This window comes from Dendroctonus ponderosae, unplaced genomic scaffold, assembly GCF_020466585.1.
Source record: "Dendroctonus ponderosae isolate FM_Combo_2020 unplaced genomic scaffold, Dpon_F_20191213v2 Dpon_F_20191213_8, whole genome shotgun sequence".
Lineage (NCBI taxonomy): Eukaryota > Metazoa > Arthropoda > Insecta > Coleoptera > Curculionidae > Dendroctonus > Dendroctonus ponderosae.
This window is the reverse complement of record NW_026019016.1, coordinates 7,744,723-7,763,239: the sequence shown is the minus strand read 5'-3', so window position 1 is coordinate 7,763,239 and position 18,517 is coordinate 7,744,723. Positions and strand designations below refer to the sequence as shown.

General features: G+C 32.9%; 1 protein-coding gene across 4 annotated transcripts in view; it reads right to left on the bottom strand.

The window, feature by feature from the left end:
- Window positions 1-18,517, bottom strand: part of LOC109534508 (potassium voltage-gated channel protein Shab) — a 55,669-nt gene that overhangs the window by 12,547 nt on the left and 24,605 nt on the right. For 3 of the 4 annotated variants that reach the window (XM_019900226.2, XM_019900227.2, XM_048668900.1), the window contains 4 exons: window positions 13,384-13,671; window positions 11,650-11,770; window positions 8,742-8,818; window positions 2,780-3,626 (listed from right to left, as the gene is read on the bottom strand). In XM_019900226.2, the coding sequence (XP_019755785.1) occupies window positions 2,780-3,626; window positions 8,742-8,818; window positions 11,650-11,770; window positions 13,384-13,671 (1,333 nt within the window). Of the gene's footprint in view, window positions 1-2,779; window positions 3,627-8,741; window positions 8,819-11,649; window positions 11,771-11,829; window positions 11,888-13,383; window positions 13,672-18,517 lie in introns of those variants that run through there. The other variant, XM_048668901.1, reaches the window with a different exon arrangement.

The following is an 18,517-nucleotide window of genomic DNA, read 5'->3' as shown; positions in this document are numbered from 1 at the left end:
ACATTTTATGATATGCAGGATGGTTGATTTTTCTTGGGAATTCGGTCTGGGCAGTGGTGAAGAAAAAGAAAAACTTTTTTAGCTACTAAGCTTTCGGCAATTTATTGTCGCCTTCCTCAGCGTGCTAATTGTTTGTCGATAAGAAGGCCGGGAACTCAGTAAAAACCAGAACAGTACAACTCAGTTGTACAGTGTCTTCAGTTCATAATTAATTTGTATTTAATATAGTCTGTCTCGTTATTTCTGCAGAAAAACATGTTGATCGTGAATAAATGTTTTGTGTAGTCCATGACAAAGAAATTATGACCAAACAATGTAACTAAAACAAAAATTAAATATTTCATCAAGCTGTACAAAAAATGATAGAATATTCTGGAAAGTTCCCGGCCTTCTTATCGACAATTAGCACCCTGAAGAAGGCGACAATAAATTTCCGAAAGCTTGGTAACTAAAAAAGTTTTTCGGTTTCTTCAGCACTGCCCAGACCGAATTCCCAAGAAAAGTCAAACATTCTGCAATTAGTCAATATCGGTCAAGAAACTGAACTTATTTTATGATATTGGTGCTGACTAAACCTTTTTATAATTTATATTAGAACGTTCCTCCAAAAAGGTCTTCCAATCTAGCAATGAATGTAAAATTCAAAAATGGAACAAAAAATAATATGGAAATCATCTTATAATTAAAAAAAGTGGGTTTTTACTTTTTCTGGAACTCTACAAGCAAGCTTAAATATAATTTTTAAGGAAAGGCATCTATTTTCAATATGGTTTCTATATGGCTTCTCATTAATTCAGGAAATATAAAGTTCATACAAGTTCATCGTATCACAAGTTGAATGCTTCTTTCAGCATTTGCGTGAATATTAGGCGTTGTCTATTTGCTTATAGACGTAATTTAATATATGATAATTAAATGCGAGTTATACAGAGTTTTAATACGCTTCCGATATTTTAGATATGTTTATTAAAAACCGTCCTGTGTAAATTTGAAAAATTGCACTTGTTTTGGACATCGGACACACAAATAATTGGTGTCCCTCTAACTAGTTTGTCCAGGATATTGTGGCGGCATACTATTTGCTTCAAATTAATTACACTTGTAAGATTTCTTGCGTAACAACCTACTTTTAATGATTGTCTTGAAGCATTATCAATATAGGTCATGTCCTATTTCTCGAAATTAAACTACTTCCTTTTTTATGAAAGATATGTTCAAATTTATCTTCGTAAGCCACACAAAAATATGCCCGTTATGCCGTTGATTTATATCGCGACACTTGGTAACAAAGTTTCTCGCCTTAAACACCACGACTCTCTCTTTCTCATAAATTATGATTTTTCTCATTGCTCTTTCTCCGTATTTATAAGGGATATTTGTGGAAACGAAATAAGCGCTGAATTTTTTGATCTATGAATCGCTGCCACTTACATTAGAGTTTCTTTGTACCTTCAGATGATTTACGGCAGTTCAAGGCAACTTTTCAACAACAACGTTTAGTTGAGTTATAACTAGTGACCGATTAACAAGAAGAATAACATGCTTCAGACACATTGTGATCGCTAAAATAAGTCAAGATCAGTTAAAATTTGAAAACTGCAAAATTAAACAATATTTAGAAAGTCATAAATCAATAGCATTTGGATGTGAAATAGTTGCCTGGGGTTTTTATAAAGTATGGAAAATGTTAAAAAATAAAAAGGATATTTTATTACTGATATTTGAAAACGCCATAAAAACAAAATCATTTTACTATCCAATATTTTTAATGATAAGATATGTCTTAAACATTTTGTTAATAACAAATTTGGGAATTTGTCTGAAATATACTGTATAAACAGCATACAAACTGGTTTATTTATTCTCGATTGAAGAATGAAAGTTCCCAAATCAAAAATAACTAAATCCAGGAAACTATATAAAATGCTAAATGCGCCATAAAACCGACAATAAAATATACTGTTCTTTCATATAGTTAACAGGTTTCAGTGTTATTACTCGATTTTAATAGAACTATTAGATTCGCTTTTGATGAGTTTTCTGAAAATACATTAAGTTATTAGGTTCAAAATGGTTCCTGTTGTTAAATGATCATAATCCCAGAATCCACAATGAATATTAAACAGGGTGTTTGATCACAATCTCACCACAGATTCCTTGCATGATTAAAATTACATTTTTAAAATTACGTTTTTAGATTGTGGTGTCTTTGTATTGTATGTGTGTCTTGTATCTCGATTGTGTGTGATTGTAAAGCCTGGTCATAACGTTTCGCTCGAACGCATAGCGGGCATCTTCAGAAAATGTTCGCTTCGAGTCACACCAGAATGATCACATTGCTAATCCAGTAAAAGCACTGAAAATCGAAAGTTCTCCGAAGATGCCAGCCATGTCAGCTAGCAAAACGTTGGCACCAAATTCCTTTGGACGGTGGCCTAATAACCCGAAAATTATAATTTGTCCAAGTAAAACTGTCAAGGGTCGCAAACATTTCATATTTGCCCTGGTCACTAAATTATGTTTTTTTCAAAATTCAAAAATCCAGAAGAGTTTATCTCCATAAACTCCTTTGGTTGCATCCAAAGTGAGCTTTGTAGTGAACTGTAGAGTAATATTCCTTTAAATAAAGTTAAATGCAAAAGAACAATTTGAAATATGACTTATTAACTTGTTGCGACATTTAAATATGAGCCATAGAACTTTCCTTCTATGTGCATCTGCATGTTCTTCTTCTGTTTGGATAAGCAAAAGTCGTGCAAAAAAATCCAGATACACCCACCTGTATCGACGATGACATCGATGAGGTCCATGCTCTTGGCAAAAGCGTCCCTCAAGTTGATATGGTGGAATGAAACGATGCTGCCCTCGCGTTTCGCTCGCTCCAACGCCTCCCGCCTCTTCAGGGCCTTCTCTCTTCTCATTTGGTTCTTATAAAACTCGGCAAAATTGTTAACAATTATAGGAATGGGTAACGCAATCACCAGCACCCCGCAAATACAGCACACGCTTCCTATGACTTTGCCCAGCGGCGTTGTGGGATAAATATCTCCGTACCCCACTGTGGTCATCGTGATGCCCGCCCACCAAAAAGTTTCTGGTATCGAAATGAATTTAGTACCGGGTTCCTCTTTTTCGGCAAAATAAGCTAAACTCGAAAATATTAAGACCCCCATGGCAAGAAAAAGCATTAACAGCCCAAGTTCCTTATAGGAATTCCTCAAAGTGAATCCCAGCGATTGCAATCCGGTTGAATGTCGGGCCAGTTTCAGTATCCGTAAAATTCGCATTATCCTAAACACTTGCACTACTCGCCGGACATCTTGAAATTGATCGTTAGCGTTTTTATTCGTTTCTAGTAAAAATAGGGACACAAAATAAGGCAGTATGGCTAGTAAGTCTATGATATTCAATCCCCCTTTGAAAAATTTCCATTTGTTCGGTGACGCGCTGAACCGAAGAATGTACTCCAAGGAGAACCACGTTATGCAGACTGCTTCCACCATGGCCAGTTGAGGGTTGTCTTGGAAATTTCCCTTCTCGTCGTTTACTTGCATGCTGGGGATCGTATTTAGGGTCAACGCAATGGTGGAGAGCACGATAAACAATATGGATACGATGGCTATTACCTGCAATACAATTAGGGGACTGTTGATGAGTTCTGTTGGAATTGATCGGCCCAATAACCAAGAACATTTATTCAATTGCTATGAAGTACTTTACAGGACGCATTTTTCAGAATGCTGAATATTTGCTTAAAGTTGTGCATCGAATCTCCTTAAGGTTTACGAGTAGATCGTTTTTTTTTTATTTTTTAAGCATTTTTCTCCTGGTTGTTTTCGAGTGTAAGGTTTTCGAACAAACCTTCTATGAAGGTGCAAGCCTTTGTATTGGCCAAGTATTGGCGCAACGTCAGAAATAAATTTTATGCTACGACCTAAAACCCCAAAAGTTCTACAGTTTTGCTTTATTTGTAGTTAATTTCCTGTTTGATGTTTGCATATAAATTAAAACGTTAGCCATCAAACAATGAATGTAAAACTTTAGTTTTTACTTGATGGAAAACTAGATAGTTTCGAACAATTGTTACATTGTCTTTAATGGAAACGATTTGGTCTAACAACAGAAGATTTTATTCAACAAACGAATTTTCTAGGAATCAAAGATCTTTTCAGGAAACTAACATCCGACTCAAATGGAGGATGGCTCTTACACACAGTTTAAATTTTGCTCGTTTGGGAAATACAGAAATTGTGTCTAACCATAATAAATTTTTAAGGGAACTAACAACGCGAAATGTTTATCTTTATTTTTGATTTGCATCTCTTTGGAAATGGAGGCGTCAATTTTTGTAAATGTCTGTCCATACTAAACAATTCCTCGTAAATACATGAAAATTTTCTGCAATGGAGATTTTGTTTGATAAAATTCATCATGAAACAGAAATCAATTTGTGACTCAATAACAAAACCATATTTAAATTATTGTGTTGATTACATGAGCGTCCCCAAAACTTAATATTGTCTGTTCTGATAACGGGTTTAGAGCTGTTTTTATTTTGCAATAATCGCCGACGTTTCAACCCTTTTTTTCAAGTCGTTATCAACGCATTAAAAGTAGCATTCTTAAAGACCCAAATGAAGCGTTGAAACGTGTTTTTATACAATAAAAACGAGTCTTCATAAAGTTGAAACTTTACCCGTTACCAGAACAGACAATGTTATTTTTGTACAACAACAATCTAAATTTTTCTAATAACTGAAAAACATGTTTATTTTGGACCGAAATGGCTGTTTTAAATCCAGATTAACTGTCTTTACACAACCTATTTGCGGTTTTATTATAAATTAAACAAACACACAGCATTTGAGGAAATGTAAATCCAAGATGCGATAGATTTGAATAATAGTTCTTGGACACGTAAAACACATGAATGCGAATTAGACTGATTGGAATTAGTTATTTTCCAACTTCATTGAATATTAGCAGCAGATATTGATCATATGCATATCTGTACAAAATTGTTAATAATATTTTAAATATTATTAGATAAAATATGTACAAGATATGTAAGTGCGTGGTTCCATCTTCATTCAGTATTTAAAAATAGCAATTTATTTCCATACATTTATCGAAAATACTATAACGAAACGATAACTAATACAATAAAATTTCCTTTGTTAAAATATTGGCTAAATGCAAAAAATAGTTGAGATAAATTACTTGAGATATTACATTTTGATCAAGAACTTCGTTGATAGACTACTCGATTATAAAAATACTTCCGGAGATTTAAAAAAAAAACTCAATACGATAATTTATTAATGAGCGAAATATGATGATCCACTTAAAGTATCACTATAGAGTGAAAAATCGAAAACAAATTTCCTATAAAATTGACAAAAACCGTCCTCAATATGCGTAGACAAAGCAGCAAATAGAACAAAATGAGAAAAAAAACAACAGAAAAAAATTTGGCTTTTGGCTCTTAATTTCAATGCAGACTTTTCAGCAAGAAGTATTTACCGAATAAGCTCGAAACGAAAGTAAGCAATATCGATAAGTTCTTGAGTCAGAAACTTAATAACTCATGTAAAAAATAAAGCATATAATTTTCCTAAAACACCAGAATAAACTAAAAGAAAACAGAGGTAAAAAGCAAAGAAATAAGTGAATATTCTTATACAATAGGAAACAGCAATGATAACTTCCAACTCGTCAAAACTCTCAAGCATTTTCGTTCATTTAGTACCTATGCTAGAAGCAAATCGCTTCGGATTTGATAATTTTCTATTCCCTCGATGAAATTACAGATATTGTACAAAACGTCTGCCGGATTATAATTAAATCAATGCTGCTGGTTGATAATTTTATTTAGTAAACTAGGATTAAGTAAGATTGAAGATGGAACGCAAATATATAATAAGCACTTTTACTTTTGGAATATAAAGCAGAGGCGTAACAATATAAATAAGTATAAATAAATTATCCCATTAAGCACAAGCAGTACATATATAGGCTGCACTGAAAATGGAAACATTAGTCTTATGTAGTTTGAAAATAAGCCGATGATAATCGTTCAAACGCATACGAAGCAATGTACAATTAGCAAGAACTCTTCGTCGTCAATTATACGTGGTCTCATTGACTATCCACTTCTGGTGATCTTCAAAAAGACTCAATTATAACTGACGCTCTAAATCAGAGCTCTATGGTGCGAACCACTGGTTATTTCGTTTACCCATTCCCTATTATTAACGCTTATCAAAAATCGATATTTTAATGCAAATCGATCAATAATGACAAAAACAATTGGTTTAAAACTTCCAGAATATCAGTTGAACCATGTTTGAAGCTTTATACTGGAAAATATGTTAACTTTTTAAGCAAACCTAACATGGTTTCGAGCAACTAACATTATTAGCGATTATGCGACTGGCTTCTACTAGTCCTACTTAGATGAATTATTTTTTTATAAGCGCTACCTTTCAGGTGTATTTATGAAATGAAGTTAAAAGTATTAGTAGCACTAAAAAATTCATATTGATCTGCCAGGACAAAAGCAAGTTTACAATAATACCAGCTAAAATAGATTGTACATTTATAGCACTTTCAAGCTAAGCACCATTTGGTAGGTACTACTTTAATTAAACGTGAAAACGAATTTTTAAGTAACATGCTTATTTATGACCCAAAAATTAATTGTCATTTAACTTGTATACAAAAGACCTTAAGCTAATGAATCTTTACATGTAGATGAGAATAAATGTTAAAACATCAGTTAGATACAATAAATATAAATATAATTATACGGAACTATATATTTAGCTTTTGGTTTGCTAATTAACATTGAAGAATAGACTGCGAGTATCGGAATCATGTATCGTTCTGGTGGCTTTAAATTAAATTTATTATATGTGATGTGAGAAAAATATCCTGGTTTTGATTAATACAAAAAAGGCAATATTCTGCTGGACTTATAATTAAAACGCATTATTAGAAAATAAAATTTTACAACTCACAGTAAATTGATCATGACTTTTTATACCTGCAGACTATTCAAATCATGTTAAAAAACGTATTTGAAAGTAGTAGTGCTTCAAGAGTCCTAAATATATTGCCAATAAGTAAGTCGAGTTAAAAAATTACAACATTAATATGAAATTATAATAATCAGGCTAGTTGTTGAAGTAAAAATAACTTTAGAAAATATCTGCATTTTATCAATTATACATATACAATACAACTGAAAAAGGTAATGATTTTATTGGAACTTTTGTTACTTTTTTATAGACGAAATAACTTCGCTGTTCTGAAACGATTTTTCCACGTCCACTCGAAAACAGTTTTCAATATTTCTAAGTTAAGTGAAAACGTCGATAAACAAGCAATCTCCAATTTGGAAGTTTTCCAGACTCTGCAAATTTCTTTAGACAATTCTTGAACGAAAACAACTTACGATTTTACCAGTAGCTCATTGAGTTAAAATAATAATCCAATTTAAACTTTACTAATTATTATATATGCCTTTATTATTTGGCACAACAATATATGTTAAGTTCCCTCGAACACCTCGACTAATTGAGTCAATATATTTACACAAAAACATTATAGAAGACTATTTTTGTACATTAACTAGAAATATAAATTCATGTAATTGGCAAAGTTGCATTAAAGATATAAACAGATATGCAAGTAGCAAAGCATTTTAGATAAATGGCACTTCCTAACCAAGACTGAGAAAATTAAATTTGTTTAATTTTCTACATAATTAAATCGCCCAGTATGTTATAAATAAATAAATAAATAAAACAAAATAGAATAAAAATATATTAATTGTGCTTATCAAATGGTAATGACAACCTTTTATTCAAATCATTAATGCATGTTTTTAAATTCTACACAATAATAAAATTACTTTTTAGGTAGTGCCATTTAAAATGCGAATGTCCTAATAAAAATATATACTAAGGCATTAATCGGCACAAAAAAAATGATTAAACTAAAAATAACTCAAATGCATTGCAATAATTTATAGGATCAGAATGTAACCATTATTATGTGAATTTTGTTTCCATTTTGTGATAAAAGCGAATATACCTATTGAAAAGAACTAAATAGCCACGGTATATAAAAAACATAACAAGGAAGAATCTCATCTCAATCTATCAAGTTACACTTTTAATTAGCAATATACGTAAGAGAAAACGTTGCTTTTTAGCAGAACGCGTTACCAATCAGAGAGTTCAGAGAGTTGACAGAAATAATTTTAGCAATAAATAAAGGCTTCTTGTAATGATTACTTTATTCATTATCATTATTTCACTGCACTTGAATTCGACTAATCGAATTGCCTGTATACCTATAATATCTACTTAGGTATAAGTAGAAACTAAATATTAGCAATCACAGATAACTCGTCGTTAATATTCTGCAATTATCTGAAGATGCGTGTATAAGAAAAAAATTAGGTATATTTATAGAGTTCAACTTCTAAAGCAGATGGGAAATAGGCATCTAGACTCGTAAGCATTAGCTAATAACTAATTAATTTCATAATGTAGCTGTAATCATAATTGATTTGATACTAACTTGAATATTGCAGGTCATATTCTGTGTTAATATTAGTAGCTTAGTACCAAAGCCAACTTTTAGCTAAGTATCCTTAATCTGCGCATATCATACGGAATCTTCCTTGCTAATAGCCACATGCCAATAAATTAATCTGAGGATTACGTACTTACCCTTGCAGCTATTGAAGTTGTCGGCTTTTCTAACATGTCCCACAGCCATTTTTGCCACTGAGAACATTGACCCTCACCTACAAAATAAAATAACTGCAGACATAAATTTTACTTCTTTGATGGAAACAAAATGAGGCGAATAATTTATGAAAAGCAACAAATCACATCAACAATATAAAATGAAATAAAGATCATGAAGTACACCAGGCAGGTAAGTGATATTGCAGTTCTATTAATAATTTGAGTGGGTAAATTATCCTGCCTCATAAAAAATATGCACCAACTATAATAATTTTCTTTCTTTAGATTGATTATGTTAGATAGCTTTTGCAGTGTTCTCGTTGCCTTTATTTCAAAGGATAAAACTGTTTGAACTTCTGACGTATTTTAAATAGGTCTCAGCCTTCCAGAAATTGCGATAAACTTTTCCAAGCAGACATTTTCATGTTTTCCCCAAATCTAAAAAGTATTTGATAGATTTCTTTAAAAATAAGCACAGTTTCTAAATTGGCTTCATTCTTATAAGAGATAGATTCTTCTAGAGTGATAAATTAAAATATGTTCTTTAAAACTTGAAATATTTAACTAAGTATAGTATCGAACATTAATAATGTCTGTTATTTATTACAAGAAAAGTAATTATTCTCAGACAGTCAAAGTAGGTGCAAATCAATAGCTAATTGTTGAAATTATACTAAAAGCAGAAACAAGCACTAACACCAACTATTGAATGTCATGGAAAATTATTGAAATGTTTCACGCTTGATCTCGACTTTTGAAGAAACTCGGTGCCAATAAATAGTTTGATGGAATTCACACATTCTACCTTTCTATCAACTTTTTTCGCCAAAAGACCTTGCTTCAACATCAATCTGTGCTATGATTATGTCCAAACATTCTTGGAAACAATAAACATTGATGTTGTAAAAGGAGATTTTGAAGCTTTATTTTTCTGAAATGAGCAATAAAACTCATGTAATGTACTCACTCATGTCAATAATTTTTGACCAGCGTTGTATTTGAAAACATTTCTTATTTGAAAATCGTTTCTTGGAAGAAGCTCCAACAGAAATTTCTTCTTGAGATATTTGGTGTGGTAAATTATATAAAAATTAAATTTTAACTAAGAAGTGGTGTAATAATTACTCGTTAAAATTGCATTTTGAAATAATTTTTGATATATTCAACTGTACCTACAAATAAACTGATCAGCAAAATCAACGTTACATTGACAAATTTGGACCAATTTTTGAACTAGATAAATTCTGATTGTTGCGAGCGATTCTATTTTTGTTTGAAGCGCTATTTAGTCCAAGTATTTTTCGGTTGATGCGTGTTTTTGCAAGAAATTAGTGCCTCAGATAAATTTTCTACAGGGTGGCAAATAAAACAATGCAAAATTGCTGAAAGTTCCACATGCTCTTGGGCAACGAACAGTTTGTTTGTTGTATTTCAACACCACACGCATTAAGATAGACCTCGTGCCTTGAAAAAATGTTTGCTCCATCTCGTTTATTTACAGAATGGTCTTAAAAAAACGTGTTGGCATTGCAATGACAGTTTTTCCTTCTTGAACCGATTAGCAAATCTAAGGCTCATGTTGAAGCTAAAACTTCGTAGTCGTTTATAAAAAAGTTCTATACCTTTACTTGGTTGCATGAATGAACAACATTTTTGAAAGTAAACTTCATTTAGCTGAAAATCTTCCAGAATCACAGATTTCGGGGGAAATTCGAATTTGGATAATTTTTATGTAAGCCTGTATAGCAAATTTTGTCTTAAATTGTCCATGAAGTTCTAACTTGAACATGAGCTCAAGATCGTGCAAATCTAACCAAGAGTAGAAAGAAAAGTTATCGCAGCAAGACCCAGAAGATGATTTTTTGAGACAACCCTGTAAACAAAAGAGGTGGCCGTAAAATTCAAAAACCGGGTCAAGCTTTTTGATTTAACTTTGAACTTTTGATGTTGAGACCCCAAAAAACTTCATTTTTGTCCAGTTTGGAGCATGCCGAACTTTGCAAAATTTTGCATATTTTTATTTGCCGTCTTGTAGAAACTTCTGCGAGAACTTCACTATTCAATTTTTTATTTGCAATTTGATGGCTTTCATTTCGAAAACTGTCTACTTCTGGATGAGGCAAATTAGGTTAAATTATTCTGTTTTCACTCCCTAAATCTGTAGTCAAACTTTGAACACTCACTCTGTATACCTATTAATGGTTCGTTCATGTCACATTGCATTTTTGATCAAGGTAGTTAAACATTTATTTTTCAAAATAACTACCGCGCTATAAATCTCAAATTTAATTGGGTCCTCATTTGTATGTTTTTCCTCAGTAATTTTTATTTAATTTCCTATTTTTTCAGGTCTGCTTTTTAAAGACGTTTCATTAATTATGTTTTACAAACTGTTTTGTTAATTTTTTAATGATGATTACATTTTAAAGATTAGTAAGGAAAAAACATAACAACTGCGATAAATACATTGATTAACAACTGCTCTGGTGTGGATCATTGTAGTTACTTGGAAAACTTATATTTAGTCTGCTTGGAGAATGTATTGGCAGATTCATGGAAAAGCTTGCGCAGGATGTCCCGGAATTTATGGTAAATCAGAATAAGATTCCGGAAAACTTGCTAAAATAAGATTCATGTTCTTCCACATTTCTTTCGAAGCCATCTATAGAGGTTTGAGCCTTTACGAGGCGCTGCCATTTTTATATAAAACTTCCGAAATCAGGATTTTCGTTATCTACAAATTCTCAGAGTAACGAAGTTTTCCCATCGAATGTGTTAGTCACAAATGCTTTATTGTCTTCAGATACGTTATTGATAATATGAAATCTTCTACTACGACCAATTAAGTTTGTTTATCATGAAAATATTCATGCAATTAAAAGTTTACCAAATTCTTCCTCGTCCCGCTGACGAAGCGATTCGGCCTCTTTTCTCATTTCCTCATGAACGTGCTCTTTCCTCTGATGGTATTTATGCTGGCAGCATGACTCCAAGTAAAGTTCGTCTATCTGAAATTAAATCTAATCTATAGGAATTCCCGATACCCAATTAACCCAAGTAATAGTACTTGATAAGGCACCCATCAACTATTCCTGTTTGAGCACTGTTAAGGGATTAATTATCTATGGGTAGATAAAAAATAGATAATAATACATTTTGGCATCGGCAACAAACAATGTAGTTGTCGGAAATTTTGTTCTTATTAATGTACGTGGCGTGTGATGATGATTAATCGTCGTTTAACTTACACATACACTTTCAGCCTGCTCTATTAAATATTTCCGTAATATACGACCTGTCTATAGACATAAGAGTGACGGTTCAAATTAAGAGACTTATATCAGGATATCGTCCGCAAAAATCGTTTTCCTGCTGAGTTGTGAAGTGCAGGCCCAAGAATGTGTCATATGAGTTATTGTATGTTTCGAATTATTAATGGATCCGGCAGGATTTAAATTTCACGGATAAATGGGGACTTTTGCTGAATTTTTCTTCATCGATTTACTTCCGAAGGCCGTACAACGAAAAATTGGATTTACTTAATACACTCGCTTACCTACTGTTATACTAAATGTGCAATATTTTCCTCATAAGAATGTTAAATGGTGCTGCTACTGAACGAGAGAAGTAAATTATTCTTAGGATTTACTTTTGCTCAATTCATTAATTAAATTCAGTAGATTTCCTATCACTTAAGCAACAAGGAAGAAATTTTATTCTCCAAATCATTTTTCCATTCAAATTCAAATTTAATGATATTTCCGGCAATCCCGGAAGTTTTATAAAAGTTATTCTACCGTGACGTGATTCAGATTTCCCTATTTCCGATTTGAACGGTTTAAATGAAACGACGAAAAAGCTTGATTTGCAGATATTGTAAGGTTGTCCGCAAAATATGCTTTTATTCACAAAAGGGATTTATTAAATGTGTCAGTTATCATTAGGAAGCCTAAAATTAGTTTCTGTTATAGTATATAAAGAAATCGCCCCTTTCTTTATAGCAATAAGAATACACAGCTTGCCATTATGATATATAAATGGCCATTATTGCAAGAATTTTAATTTTAAATTCCAAAATTAGATATTACTTTGTAAACACGATTTTACTTTACCACTCAAGCGCAGATGAGAATGCTGATAGCATTGAAGAAAATCTATAACCGATGTTCGTGTTGACTGGTTCTTCAACTACTATTGGAGCATATTTTTCAACCAAGGTTTGCCCTTCTTATCGCTATTTAATCGACGGTTTGGTTTTTCAACTGGTGCTACTGCTTTATTTATAATATCCTGTGTTTGCGAAGCTGTGGTGGGGATAGTGTGGGACAATGGCAGACATGCGCAGCGCAGTGGAGAGAGGGTAGTATAAAAACAACAACAACACCAGTTGGAGAATCAGCCATCGGAGAAAGAAACCGAGGGCTGCTTATACCGTTACCTCATCGTTCTGAAGCAATTTGAATGATCCACGGCTTTTAAACCCAGTGTGTTTCACAGTTGTGCTAATAAAAGCCTAGATGATATTCCGCTAAGTATAATTTGGAAACAATTGGACTTTTCAACAGATTTGGACTGGGCGTGAAAGTCTTGATAGTCCGAGTAAGCGTGATACTCTACTTACCCCCCAATATTCCAAATCGTCACTAAAAGCCAAAACGCACATCTCATCGACAAGATGCAACTTGCCGGTCCTGTAAAAGTTCAAGATGGAGGAAAACGACTTCGGATGTCGATCAAAGAAATATTCGTTGTCGATCAGCGAATAATCGTCGCAAAGTTCGCTAAGGGCTTCATGGGTGTTACAATCGCGTAATCGTCCCAGGCGAGTATGGGGTAGTCTATCGAGCGTACGCCAAAGTACCTCATGCTTCACGCCTCCTACGTTGAGGATGACGCGTCTGTTGAGGGCCTGCAATGCCAAAAAAACATTATTAACAAAAATAAACCTGACTAAAAGGTTAAAATGGTTAGATATACATTTTTAATAGGTGTTGCAATGCCAGATTCCACTCTTATCGAATTGTCCACGCATTYGCCTCTAGACCTTAWTCCGACCTACCTACTTCTTGCTTTGAGACTTATACTTGGCACTATTTGCGTGTGTACAAACCATTTTAGTTGTTTCATCGATTCGTTCGGCCGCCTGGATTTGTCATACATTTTCTTCAGTAACTCTTTGCATTCTTCGATGTTTTTTTCTGTGTTTCTTTASACTTTCTCGATTGTCCCGCAAATTTACCTTTAAACCTCATTCTTAGACGTCTTCTCGGTGGGGTTTCTTTACAAGATGTGTTTTGGAGCTCTTGTACTTGCCATTCTTTGCATATGTTCAAAATATATTAGAAGTTTCATGGATATCGGCCACGTTATTTCGTTCTTTCGCCCGGATTTGCCTTACATTTTCGTTAAAAACTCTGTCCATACCCGATTTACACACTTCTCAATTGTACCACAAATTTACCTTTAAACTCATTCTTACATGTGTTTACTGCAGCATTCTTTATACAAGATCCATTTTGGAACTCTTCTACTTGGCATTTTTTGCATGTGTCCAAAYCATATTAGTTGTTTCATCTATATCGTCCACTTTCTACGGCCACATTTTATGATTAAACAAATTTGTTAAATTTTGTTTGAATCCGAAGGAGTGGCTTGATAAAATATTGGCCAAACGACTCTTAATTCACACAAATTTGTTAAACACTGCGAAACTTGAAAGAATTATAACATACCGTTTTTTCTATTTAGTACCCTATTCATCTAATGTTTTGCCTATTTCATTTTCCAAAATTGCTTGCCAAAGACTTCAAAGACGCAGCTTAAATTTTTCACATAAAATTAAGAAAATATTAATAATTGCGTGGCAATAAACAACCAAATCCTGCAAATGTTGTAATGTGCACATTTGCCTACTTATCAACCTTGACTAATTTTCTCTTTTGTTGATGAAAGTCTTGCGTTCAATTAATAGAGAAAGATAAACCTGCCAGAATTGAAATTGTCACCGAAACTTGTCAGGTTAAATTCCATTTCTGAAAATTTTTATTTAATTTTTTTCAAAAGTGACTTGTGAAGAAAATGCCATTAATTGTCTGATGATGGTCGATAGTCGAAACTTTGAACGATAAAAAGACGAAAGAGTTTCGTCCTGTTGCCTCAATTGAGACTGTTTTATAGTTGTATCTTGGAATTGAAAACTTGTCAATAATAGTCTGATGATAACGATAATGTTTTATGTTGTTTTTATATATTATTTTCAATATCCTAGGAGTTGGAAAAATGTTAAAAACATTTTGAAACTGATAGACAGTTATTGATGACCTGATAAAAGCAGGAATTCGAAATTTTCAGGAAATAAAATATTTTCGGTTTAAAAGTTTAATCAAATAAAAGTACTAAAATCGAAAAAAATTGTACATGTTTAACAACTCGAAACAAACTCTCAAAATTTTTAAATTAGTAATGTTTTCGAATTTACAAACATGGTCGTTCTTCCTCCCGAATTTGTCCAACATATTGGTTAGTAACTCTATTTTTCGCTGCTCTTCATGTTTTTTTCTGTATTGCGATCCTAATTTCCACTCTTCTCAATTGTCCCACAATTTACCACTAAGTCTCATTGTTTATCTGCAGGGCGCTTTTAAAATATTTGTTCCAGATGTCTTGTACTTGTCATTCTTTGCGTGTGTTCAAACCATATTAGTTGTTTCATCTATATCCTCCACTTTGTTTCGTTCCTCCGTCCGGATTTCTGTCACATTTTCGTTAGTAGCTCTTTCCAATCTTCCTTGCTTTTTCTGTTTTTCCTATACTATTTTTGGAAGGATCGGACCCTCTGAGTGGTAATTTATTATGCTATGGAAGTTATATATTCTTTTCTTATTATTTCTTAATGTTTTTATCCCACAATGCTTTATTTCACAGAGCAAATGCTCATCTTTCTCAAGGTTTCTCTTTCTTGTTTCTCCGTCTTTATTTTTTATTTTGTTTCTTAATTCTTCACCCAGTTTGTGATATAGTTGTGTCCAGATACATGTACGTCTTACAAATCTGTATTATTTGACTATTTTATCGCGCTGTATTTCGTTGCTCATTGCGCTCATGCGGATTGTTATGTTTTCCTGAGGTTCAGTCTTAAACTGCATTTTTTGAGTATTTTGTAGTCATGTGGTTCAGATCTTCATAGTCTTGTGCGATAAGTATTTTTTTACTTATCGTCCGCGAAGCATAGCGTGTATAATATTTTGCAAGGAAAGACAACCGCTTTGTTTCAAGTCCTTTAGAGATCAGTATCCGTGTGGATAAAAAAGTTCGACATTTTATTTCCATTCCTCTTTATTTGCATAAAAATAATTAATTGGTTATTATGCCGCCTATTCATTCTCTGAAGTAACTTAAAATGTAAATGTAGCAAACAAAAAAAGGGTTCATAAAGACGTCCTAAGATTTGGAAAACTTTTTATTAATCACAATTTCAATCAGAAACTCGATTACTGGTCAAATTATATACACCTAATAGTAAACATCTTTTCGGTGATATAACAAAACTGGCAAGAACTCTTGAGACGAGAATTGGGGCAAAAGGCTTAACCAAAAGCTGTTTACTAGCACTCTAATCTAAGGAAGTGGAATGGTCTAGAATGATCAATACGGAGGATAATTCGCTCCTGATATGAGGAAAATATGTGCCATCAATTGCAAAATGTATCTAAAAATTAGGAAATTATTACAATTATCTCCGTAGATCTGCTTCGAAGATCCTTTGCAGTGAAACATAGTGATAGATAAGTAGAAATTATCTATTAATGCTTATTTAAATTTCACATGTAAATGTTGCTATTTGGATAATAAAAGGATGATCATAGCGTGTTTTCATGTTTTACTGTACAGCGAAAAACCTAGCAAATTGGCACAGCATTTTGAAAATTGCTACTTTCAGCCCTTTTAATCTAATTGTAAAACCATATTGTAATGAAGTGAAACCTCATTCGGTATACTTGTTTCTGTGAGAACAACGTTAGCCTCTGCTACTCTGCAAAATTGTAGTTTGTTGCACAACTAAGTGATTTTATAAACATTAAATTAAAGTAAAAGTACCAACTAATGAATAATTCAAACATCCACCTTTTGGTGTTTTCACTGTATTTTTACAGTGAACCCAATGAAGTTTACGCTTAAGTTTTGCATAATGCAACATCGATCCATATGTAATTAATGTTTTTTGCTTGTAAGTAGAACAGCTAATTGTGTTTTCCGTTTCGAAAACGGAAGGGCAGGATTATTTCTGCATAACTGTCCACTTAACCTGCTTTTCAAAAACAATAAATCACATTTAATAGATTAATTACTTTCTTGCTCCACCTTCTACCCACAGATAAAGTTACCTTTATTGCCTCTCGTAAGTGGCCATAAAAACATGGCAATGAACTAAACGTTTAATATTCTGCTGAATAGACCTGCGAACAACACATGTTTTTGTGAAGTTGATTATATAGTAAATAAAACCTCCACAGATTAAATAGTAAATATGAAAGAAGTTTGGAAAAACAGTATGGATTGATTTCGCCACAAATATTTTGCGAAAGATGTCTAAGTTTGCCGGATCCAAATTTATTACTCTCATCAGGTGGGATTAGTTTACAAATAATATTCGCATCAGCTTGCACTTCAACACGGGCAAGTAAATATTTCAATATTTTATCAAAAACTATTTAAATTTAAGGGATGTGATTTGCACGCATACGAATGAAACTAATAAATTGTAAACTGCTCCTGTGGGGCTTGCGGGTGACACTTTATAAATTTATTGTTGCGAAATATAATTCTAATGAAAGGCGATTTTCCCATCTGAAATGTTGAAATTCGGATATTATCGCAAATCCAATTATGTATTGTGCATTTTTCGATTTTCGATACCCTATGTATTCTTTGAATATCAAGGATTCATTTATAATGTCGTCTTTATGTAAATATTCGCAACTTATTGATTATTAAATATATAACTGTTGTATGTATACAGGGTGTTAGTAAATAAGTGCGAAAATTTTCAGGGGGTGATTCTGCATAAAAAATAATGGCAGTTTGCTTATGATTCGTACGTCTGAAACTCGTTTTCGACATGCTGGGTGTTATTTTTTTTTAAATCTGACGATGTATTTATTGCCCTGAAACCGATCGAGACAGAGAAATGAAATTTGGCGGGTTTTAAGAAGCAGTTATTGCGCATTTTTTGCCATGCAACTGACAATATTATGGTCATCATTGCCGTGCAAGTGATTTCAATTTTTTAGAGATTGCCTCAAGAAAAAAATGGTACGCCATTGAGATAATAAGAAATGATTTTGAAAACCGAACTGACTTTTGCATGTGGGTGTTAGATAAAGTGGCAGAAAATGAAAAGTTTTTCGAAAATGTGTTATTTAGTGATGAATGTACTTTTCATAACAATGGTCTCGTGAACGTGACCACACAATGAAAGTTGTGTCTAACAACTTTCATTATTATTCTGATACGAATCCGCGCGCATACAGGGTCATGAAAAATTAAAATAGGTGGTCAGTTAATGTGTGGGGTGGAATACTGGGCCAATTTTTAATTGGACCCTATTTTTTTGAAGGACATCTAAATGGTTTGATGTGTCTCCAGTTTCTAATAAACCATCTCTCAATATTATTAGAAGAGGTCCCTTTCAATATTAGAACCAACATGTGGCTTCAATTGGATGGAGCTTCGCCTCATTATCACTGCGAAGTTCG